The 9,960-nt window shown below is 47.3% G+C and overlaps 1 protein-coding gene across 2 annotated transcripts; it reads right to left on the minus strand.

Annotated features, from left to right (window-relative positions):
* Positions 1–2,702: 2,702 nt before the first annotated feature.
* On the minus strand, positions 2,703–5,941 carry LOC122617572 (fat-body protein 1). 2 transcript variants are annotated; one of them, XM_043793483.1, is made up of 3 exons: positions 5,857–5,941; positions 4,379–5,788; positions 2,703–4,261 (listed from the first exon to the last, which is right to left on the minus strand). In XM_043793483.1, exons 1-3 carry the CDS (start codon positions 5,939–5,941, stop codon positions 2,703–2,705), a joined length of 3,054 nt encoding a protein of 1,017 aa, XP_043649418.1. The 2 variants fall into 2 exon arrangements, with proteins under 2 accessions (XP_043649418.1, XP_043649417.1); XM_043793482.1 differs by having other exon boundaries at positions 5,851–5,941.
* Between the last annotated feature and the right edge of the window lie 4,019 nt (positions 5,942–9,960).

Here is a 9,960-nt window from a genome sequence, read left to right on the forward strand (position 1 = left end):
CTTCACTTTTGCATTCTTTGCAACTACCAAAAAAGGGTCGTTCAGTTAATTCCACCCACAACTGAAGCGAATTTTGTGCAGTTTGTTCGAGGCTCCTTGCCTTTTTGCCACTAGAGAGCTCAACTAACTGCGAAATTGTGAAATTGTGAAATTGTTTGGCAACCACAAAAAGAACTGACAGAGAAAGGACCATCAGAGAACACGGCACAGATAAGAGCGCCAACTTGTTTGCTTAATAAATAAACTTTATATTCATAACTGAAAAAGTTTCGCAACATGCCCCGTGCCACTTCCCGCGGCGAAACAAACGTGGCCGCTAATTTGCGTGCCACAAACTTTTCCCGCTGAATAGTATGCTACGAAATTTGGCAAACATCTCGCTGTGAGTTTGTGGGCGCGGCAAAACTACGCGCCGGCATTTCCGTTGCCAGAGCGCCAAGGCAGAACATAAATTATGCGAGCATTTCCGGCTCAAAAGCACTTGACCAAAAACCAGAATGGCTTGGTGCAAGCATTTTATACAAATTATTATTTAAAACATTATCTCTGGAAATAGGTCGTTTATAGAACTGGATCATTATAAAATGCTTTTACTATACATTTGATTTTTAATTGTGGTATCTTGAGCTTAATGTAGCTAAGAAAGTTTAAGAAACTATTTTATTAGCTTTTATGAGTATTTACTCTGCAATGTTATCTAAATATTGTTGCCTCACAAATCTATTTCTTAAACTAAAAAATTGTATTTAATTGTGTTACTATATAATCTTATTTTAACTCTATTAACTATATTTTGAAGTGTCCCTTCTGGATTTTCTCAAGACGCTATCTGCACCGCTGCCAAGGGGCGCTCGCTAATCACAAAAGTTTTCGCCTTTCAGCTACCTTCAGCTCGGACTTGGGAATGGGGGGAAGGGGGGCAGGGGCAGGGCCGATAAACTTACGGGTTAAATACCCTTTGGCCCCCCGCACAGCCTCTGTCTGATTAACAAGACATAATTACTTTCGCATTAGGCGGCTGCCTAATAGCTCGTGTAATGCCCCAACTCTGGGGAGCGCCTAATCAGCTCATCAGACACAACAAACTAAAGAAAACAAGATTTTAAATTTCAAATTACAAGATACAAAATACGAAATACAAAAAAGGCGCATCAGAAACTACAACAACAGCGGTGGCAGCAAAATAAAATGAAAGCCACGGCGAAGCACTCGAAGATAATGAAAGTGCATTGAGGCGGCAAAAGTCGGCGAAACAGTATCAGGTCGAGTGCGAACATTTTTCCATTATGCAACGTGCCACATTCTTTGCCATTCGTAGAGCAACGAGGAAGACTAGGAAGTGATCGACTAAGTTGCAACTCCCTTTAAATTAAAAATGTTAGGAGCAACAGATATTTCCACATCTAAAGAATTCAAACATGTAGTATAATTGGAAATAATCAAAGCCGTTTTACTTGTATTTCAAACCATTTCACTTTGTAGTTAGAAGTGGAACTTAAATGGAAATATTTTAGTTGCCGTCATTAACATAAAGAAATATTTTAAATAAATGTATATAACTAATAATAATATCAATATTCTCAATGATAATTTATGATGAATCCATTTCAATGCTACCCCTTTAGTAACCAGTTGCCACAGGGTATCAGCTCAGGTGGAGGTGGAGTACGGGGCAACCTGGAAAAATGCAACGTTTAACCGCCTGCGGTGAAATGTCTGCCGCCCTTTGGTTGGTCGACCTCCCCCCAGCTGCCCCCCAGTCCCAATCCCAATCCCAGGACCCACTTCTATATCCGGACGTGATGGGAAAACGCTTCTATAGCCGGGCACATATAGAGGGTTAAAAGCCGGATCCGTTTGGACCTGAGCCAGCCAGGCAGCCAACCAGCCAGCCAGTGACAACGAAAGCTCGACAACGGAAAGTGTGATTATATTTTCATTTTCAATTTTTTACGGCCAATTAATTTGGCAATTGACGCTTCGCTGGGCGTCTGCGCCATGGTTGTTCAGTTATACGAGTATGTATTCGTATACGTATTTTCCTGGCGTTGTTGCAAATTGAGTTGTGTGGCAAGAATAAGAAAAGTCTATTATAGTGCCCAGGATGGGTTGCCTGCCAGCCATTTGGTTGCTGCATTGTCTGGCTATCCTGGCCATCCGCTTGTTCTGTGGGCGTGCATTGTTTGTGGGCGTGGCAGCCGCCTGTAATCCCTACCAACTCCCATTGCATTGCCCCTCATCCCCGCTCCCCACCCGATGGACATGCAATTTGCATTGAAATTGTTTTTCGAAATTAGAAAAGCCAGTCAGGTGAACGGCACTTGGGCATGAGGTGCTATAAAACGATAAAACCATTTTGGGGGAAAATCGAGAAAAGTGACAATTTCCATAAGGACCGAAATTTCAGTTTCAGGAGAGCGATTAATAGCAAGAGGTTTCCTTAAAAGGAGTAGGCAATGTTCTGGATTTTAAAACTCTTACAAATTTGGGTTGAAAGAGTAAACAACAATGGTTTAATGCTTGTTTGCATTGCTTGCAAAGAACTTTATTACATATATAGATGAGTTACAAGAGTATTTAACATTTTGCTATTGTAAATTGATTTACGTTCGATTGATTAAAACTAGGGTTCGATAGGGGATGCTCAGATGGGTCCATGGAAAAGCAGCTGGCCAGACGATCGGGTTTTCTTCCTGAGAAACTTAGTTCTCCTGAATGATGACCACATCCTTAAGCAGGACATTGGTCAACTGCAGGAGCTCCTGCTCGTTGTGGATGACCCGGTCCAGGGGATAACCCAATGGGCGGGCATCCCGAAGGGAGGCGGCGCCGATGCCAATGGTGATGTCGGGCACGATGTCCTGCTCCGGCAGCTCAGCCAGAGGAGAGACCACGACCAGAAGCTGCATGGGCAGACCCTCGGGCCTGCCACGGGGCAGCAGCAAGTGCTGGGGGAAGCGTCCGGTCTCGCCGACCAGCTGCTGGATGCCCATGACCTGTTGCTCCTGCTGGCCCTTCAATTGCAGCATCACCTGGCGGTAGATCTCCACCAGAGGCGTCACATCGCGCGTTGTCCAGGGGATGTCGATGGACCTGCGCTGGATGCGGTTGCGTCCATTTTCCAGCTGCACTTGGATGGCATCTAGGAGGACGAAGTCACGGCGGCGCTCAGCCAGGGAAACTCCCTGCCTTCCCTGCTGATCCTCTGCGGGTCCCAGGAAGACGCGAATGATGGCTTGCTGATCCTGGTCCGAGGTGATGTCCATGTCAATGGTGAAGTCCTTGTTGTTGAGGCGACGCTGGCGTCCCACAATCTCCTGCTGGATACCCTGCACCTGCTGCTCGACCAAGTTGCCCAGATCCAAGTCGTGCTCCTCGATGCGAGTGCGCAGCTTGTCCACGCGAACATCATTGATCAAAACACCGCGCATCTGCAGCTCCTCCTGGGGGTAGGCACCAAGAATCGTATCGCGCTTTTCGTCCACGATCCTTACAATCTGGCGCAGGGTAAACTGCACGACGGGATCGCTCAGGCGGATGCCCAGGCCGCTGCGATCGATTTGCTCAGCGTTGTTGTCCTGGACCACCTGACGGATGAGGGTCATGATGCCCACCTGGCCAAGGCGACCCAACAGGTCATCGGCGATCAGGGATTCCACTTGGCGTTGATCGATCGTCCGGCTCCGCAGCGCGCTGTTATCCAGCTGGCTCAGCACCTGCTGCAGGCGCTGCTCAATCTGGCCGATCTGGGCGAGGACTTGACGGCTGCGCTGGGAATCGATGCGGATCTGGTTCAGGCGAAGGCCATATCGCTCGGATTGCGTCAGACGGGGATTGTTGATCCACGGCTGCTGCCGCTCGATCAGCTGTCTCTGGGCGATGCTTTCCTGGTTAAGGCGGGCCACCAGCTGGCGAAGATTGTGCAGGAGAATCTCGCTGCGGCGGCTGTTCGGCTGACGGAGATTGGGAAGGCTGCGACGGCTTCGTAGTCCCTGTCGGCGCACCACATTCTCATCCTCATCATCATCGTTGTCATCGTTCTCTTCTTCGTCTATGTACTTCTGCAGACGCTGCTGGCGGTTCCTCTTGAGCATATCAAGGATCTCATCGTCGGTCATCAGCTTCAGACGGTTTTCGCCACGGATTAGCTTCAGAATGTCCTCATCCTGAATGGGGCGTTCACCCATGACGCGGCGACCCTCGCCAATGGAGTCAACCCTGCGGAGATAGTTAATCTGTTGCTGCTGGATGTCCTGGTTGTACTGGTTGTCCTGGTTGTACCGGTTGTACTGGTTGTCCTGGTTGTACCGGTTGTACTGGTGGTACTGCTTGTACTGGTTGTACTGGTTGTCCTGGTTGTCCTGGTTGTCTTGGTTGTCTTGGTTAAGGCGGCGTCGGTTAACATGCACCAATCGCTCATCGTCGCGGCTCACGCTCTCCAGCTGGTCGGCGTAGGTTTGACGCTCCTGCTGGACGCCGAAGGTGCGACCTTGTGTCGAGATGCGGTCCTTGTTCTGACGCTCCTGACGCACATCATCCAGCTGACCAACGCGACGACCCTCGCTTAGGCGGTCTCCTCGCACCAAGCCTATGAAACGCTGGCGACCGTTCAGCTGATCCTGCTCCTCATCCTGTTGAATGGCATTCAAGCGGCGGCGACTCACGTGGAGCAGACGGTCACTGTTCACGCTCACGGTGGGCAGGCTACGAACTCCTCCAGTGCGGAGACCTCCCTGGCTGATTCCACGCTGCAGCTGGACACGACCCATGCGAACATCCTGATCATCGTCATCATCGTTCTCATCCCGGCGGAGGAGTCGCTGGAAACGATCCTTCTGGTTGCCATAGATGTTCTGAACCTGATCTTGATCCTGCTGCTCCAGAAGGCGGCGGCGGTTCACGCGCAGTAGGCGTCCAGTGTCCACATCCTGACCCAGGTACCTGTCCTGGTTGTAATCCTGGGACTGCACGCGATTGCGACCGATCCATTGCTCCTCTCGTTGCTCAGTGTTGATCCGTTGGCTTTGCTCCACCTGGGATACATCGTCCAGAAGGGCTATTTCCTGGATGAGATTCTGGACAAAGTTCTGCAACTCGATATCGTCCGTCAGCAGAGAAGTGCCCTCAATCTGTCCCTCGTTATCGGCACGAACAACGATGCGTTTCTGGCCCAAAACGTTCTGGAGATTCTGCTGTTTCCTCAGAGCCATCTGCATGCGGATCTCCCGCCAGGGCATCAGGATGCTCATCACGGGGTTCATGGTCCGCTGGCGCATACCCACAATGTCCATGAGCGAGGGGCGCTGGGTTTGCTCCCTGAGGACTCCGCGCACCTGCTGAATCACCTCCTCATCCAGATACAGTTCGGGGAGCAGCTCCTGGACAGCGGGCACGATCAGGGTGCGAGTGTCCTCGCGGTCGCGAATGGCCAGAGCCAAGGCGTTGATCAGCAGAACGGGATTAATGTTGCGGCGCAGGTAGACCACGTTGCGGCGCAGGGTATCAAAGTCCTGGGCGCGAACCAGCAGGCGGTATATGCCGCGCAGCTGCTGCACATCCTCCAAACGACCCACGGAGTACACCTGGTGCTCGTCCAGGAGGCGACGCTGGCGATCCAGATCGATGACGCGCTGCATCACCTCATCAATGCCGCCGCGATAACGCTGACCGTCAACAATCAGACCCACATCCAGATTGATGAGCTCACTCTGCTGCAGCGGCTGGCGAATGTTCTGTACGATGTCCAGGATGAACTTTTGGCGCTGCAGATCCTCCAAGGACATGCGGTCTGCGGGGGAAAGAGGAATAAGATTATATTTGAAGCCTTTCTTTCAGGCGTCACCACTTTACCAATACCCTGAACCCGGTCCGGATTCGTAGTTATCCTTCCAGCAGCCACAACGCCAGCCGCAAAGGCCACCAAGAGCAGGATTCTGTTCATCTTGCTTGTAACTATTGCTGAACACTGATCACTGATCACTTGGAAAACTGAAGGATTGGAGAGCTCGGAAGGATTTAGCTTGCTGTAACTCAGACCAGCAGGCAACTGCATTTTCCAGTCCGCTCGCTGCAGCTTTTATACCCGAAATTCCTATCATACCCATGAGCAGCCCATAGGCCTATCGCTTGACTCCCGATTGGGTTGAATGCCTTTTGCTGGCGCGAAAATACGTTTATCAGTCCCCAGAAGCTCCTAAAAACCGCTCGCTCATTATGCAATTAAAAAGCTGTTGTCATCGATTGTTCCCGAAATCGGTGGGGCCTTTCGGGATTCGGACTGAATAGGTTCGTTTCTATTTGCTGGGTCACAAGCCAGTCTATCTATCTTAATTGGTTCATTGATCTGCAATTCTGCAAGCCACTTTGATCCTTGATCTTTTCGCTTTTGTTTGCAGGTGCCACTTGTTTGCTGGCAGCGTTGATTAGCCTATTTTTGGAGCAAACATTTTGTTGGAAATTTAATTGATTATAATATGCTTAAACTAGAAAGAAAAGGAATGTGCAATTCATCTATTTCATCGTGCAAAGTTGATTGCTGATAAGGACTAGGAAGTCAACATCTGAGCATGGAAAAATTCGACTTTGTGCTGATAAGTCATAGAATTTATGAATTTAATTTATGTGCAAGAAATCAGCATAATCGTGAAACGCGCGACTTGTGTGACAAATTGATACATTATTATTGCTGTTAATTCATTTTTTTGTTAGTGCTAATTGCTGCTTGTTTAGAAGCGTTTATGCTCAAGTTAATTTAAAAAAAGATCTCAGCGATTTCTTAAGAGCTGCTCTACAAAATGTATGGGGCTATGCATGTTTTTGGGACTCTAGCTAAAATTTCTATACGAATGCTTAGAACACCCATGTGAATACACTTCGAGTGCAAAAAGATGCAGAGTTGGAGCCGGAAAGTGACGGCCACGTAGCATTTGGCAGCGTCATTGTTCGCGTGAGTGAGTGATTGGCGATTGTGAAAGGATAAAGGATAAAGGATTGCAGTGGGTGTGGGTGTGTGTGTGGGTGTGCAATGCGATGGGCGAGTCGATGCAATTTTTCTATTCACATTTAAATTGGCAATTCGTTTGTCCGTGGCTTTTGTGTTCGCCCAGCGATTTTTGTTGCCATCTCTTTTTTTTTTGGGTTTGGGTTGTCTGTGCTGCGACAATTTTGCAACGTGCCTGGCATGCAACGGAAGTGAAAAGCGCTACGTGGGTGGCCGTAGCTTAGATTCCGCCTAGGGATGTACTATATCCCAAAGAAAATGGCACTGCGATTCATCGGCAAGCTAATCAGATGAATAAATAGTTCAAATCTCTTTAAATATTTAAGACAATCAAGACATTGGTAGTCTTATATATTCAAACTATTGTGCATCTCTGTGGGATAAGCAGATAAATGGTAGTTAATATCACTTTCTGCAGCTAACATCTTTGGCTAACCATTTCATTCAAACTGAGGTAGGATAATGATATTCAGGACTTTTGACCATCGCTATCTTATCCCGGTTGTAGTCATTGTTGCTGCTGTGCTGTTGCCTTTTCTAATGTAATTGCAATTGTTTGGCAGCTCCGGCTGGTCGGTCATTCAGCCTTTGGACTTCAGCTTTCAGCTATCAGAAAATGGGCTGTAAAAGCAACTTTGATTTGCCTCTGCTGCACTTTGCACGCTTTTTTCGCCACTTGCCATTTTTATGCATGCCAAGCGCATTTGTACGGCATTAATTGCTTCTTTATGCCACTCGCCTCCTCCCCCTCCTCCCTTTGCTGCATGTTCAGCAATTATGCAGCTACAATTTCGCATTAATTGCTCCTTTGTGCCGCAGGGGTGTCCTTTTTGCACCCACTGTGCCCGGACTGAAAAAACATTCCGGCATTGTGAGCCGCTGCATTTACGGCGGAGGCGACAGCTGCTCGCTTTAATTGCTCCCAGCCTCGGCCATTCGAATGGAATGCGCTTTATGTGCATAGTAATGTCCTCGGTCATCCTTCCTACGCTTTTTGCAGCTTCGATATCCTTTTTTTTAAACCACTAAAGTTCCTTCCTTGATAGGGCATAAAATACGTAAGCCATTCCTCGATCGTTGATCCCGTTTGCGCTGTTTCCAAGCGCTTCCACTCTGTAATCTCTTCATATTTTATGCTATCAAAATAGGGCCATGCGGTTAACCGTAGGCTTCTTATCGCAGGCTTCGTTCGCAGTGCACCTTTTGAAGAAACAGTGCACACTCAAATTTGTGGATTAATTCGCGCATATATTAAGGAATTAATAAATTGCTAAACAAATTTCTCGCGCATATATCAAGGATTTAATAAACTGCTAAACAAATTTCACACAATATCTGTTAATAAATCAATCGAATGACACTTGCTTCCATTCAATTACAAATGTCTGCCGCCATTCAGTAGGATTTTTTCACAATTTGCGGATCCTTCTCCAAAACTTGGAATAAAACAACGCCTAGCGATAAGCTGCATAGATTCGACGACACATCCTTGTCTGGAGTGCCAGTTGTCCTTGTTCTCCCGCGAAAGTCTCAGCCAAGTCAAGTCGCATGTGGTGGATGTTTTTGGCTTCCTTGGCTGGGAATCTGGATACGGGATGCTGAGGATTCGGGATTCGGTTTCAGTTTCGTTTTCGTTTTCGGCTTTGTCGCCGCTCGCTTTGACTTAAATGCGATTTAATGCCTTTTTTGTTTGTCTTCCATGCGTCGGATATCCCGTCGACGGGGCTGTGGGCGTGATAAACCACATCCTCCCCTTCCCTCCCCCTTGCCACCCAAGCACACCCACTTTCTAGGCTGCTAATTTGCTTGGCGTTGTTTTTTTTTATGTCTCAACTTTGGCTTGGCGTCTTAATCTTATATCCTTTTCGCGTTTTTCCTTTTTTCGGCTTGGCTTGGCATTAAAAAAATGTGGTGCGTCCTTTTGTTGGGCTGATAAAACTGCTTACAAATGCTTAAAAAATTAAAATTTATTACACGCGATTATGTTGGCTGTTGGCTGTTTGCGAGTGGCCCGCGACCTTTTGCTGTGAAATAGCCTAGAAAATGCAAATGGAATGTCATCACTTTGGCGGTTCAACATATTTCCGGGCATAACGTTTTCTTTGGACATTGGCCAATTGATTCATGGCCACACAATATCCTTTGCGTAATGGTCTTTCTGGGCCACCTTAAACAGTCAGCAGTCAGCAAAATGAAATGGAATGAAAGAAAAAGTACAGCAAATAAATATAAATATAGTAATAATGAAGCATTGGGCCAAAAACGAAGAAGAAAAGCCAAAGTCTGCTGCCAAAAGAAAATATTTCTTTTTATCACAACGGATGTGAGTGTGCCAGGACTGAAATAGCAAAGGATGGAGAAGGGACTGCCATGGCATGGATGTGGAGGTGGAGTCGGGTTGTGGAAGTGTAAGGGGAAGTGGCGATAGAGTCCTTGGGCTGGGGTTACCTTCGCCAGCATCCTGCCAAATAAAACAAAAAATTCCCCGACTTGAGTAGTGTGATGCTAGTACTTGGCTCGCTTGAATGGCGAAAGAATGGGAATCCCAGTCGCTATTTTATCAGTGCACAGATAAAAATGAAACGCAGTCCCATATCAGAAAGTATCCAAAATAACAGTAACAAAAAGTATTGTATTTTTTCAATTAAAGGTAGTTTATATCAATGAGTTTATATTACTTCTACGAGTACATCTCGTATACATAGATGGAAATTAGGAATGACTGCCAAATGATTTTGATGCCGTGTCAAACCCCGCTCTTAAACTGGATATATAAATCCCTGGAATGTGAGCTATATTTTTTGTCAGTGTTTTTTTTTGTCACCACGACTGCAGGGCTTCCCGAACTCGCTGCCCCCCCACCTCGCTTCCTGCGCACAAAGCAAATCAAACAAACTTTTATTTCACACGTTTTTCGCTCTGCTATTTTACTCCCCCACTGACTCGCAGTCGCCTTCAAT

Source organism: Drosophila teissieri, chromosome 3L (assembly GCF_016746235.2).
Source record: "Drosophila teissieri strain GT53w chromosome 3L, Prin_Dtei_1.1, whole genome shotgun sequence".
Lineage (NCBI taxonomy): Eukaryota > Metazoa > Arthropoda > Insecta > Diptera > Drosophilidae > Drosophila > Drosophila teissieri.

Bases quoted from the DNA above. Each gene is read 5' to 3' on its own strand.
- LOC122617572 (XM_043793482.1), bottom strand. From the start codon at position 5,941: ATGAACAGAATCCTGCTCTTGGTGGCCTTTGCGGCTGGCGTTGTGGCT. The intron at 5,789-5,850 runs GTAAAGTGGTGA...TTTCCCCCGCAG, and splicing joins GGACCGGGTTCAGGGTATTG to ACCGCATGTCCTTGGAGGAT. The intron at 4,262-4,378 runs ACAACCAAGACA...AGGACAACCAGT, and splicing joins CCGACGCCGCCTTAACCAAG to ACAACCAGGACATCCAGCAG.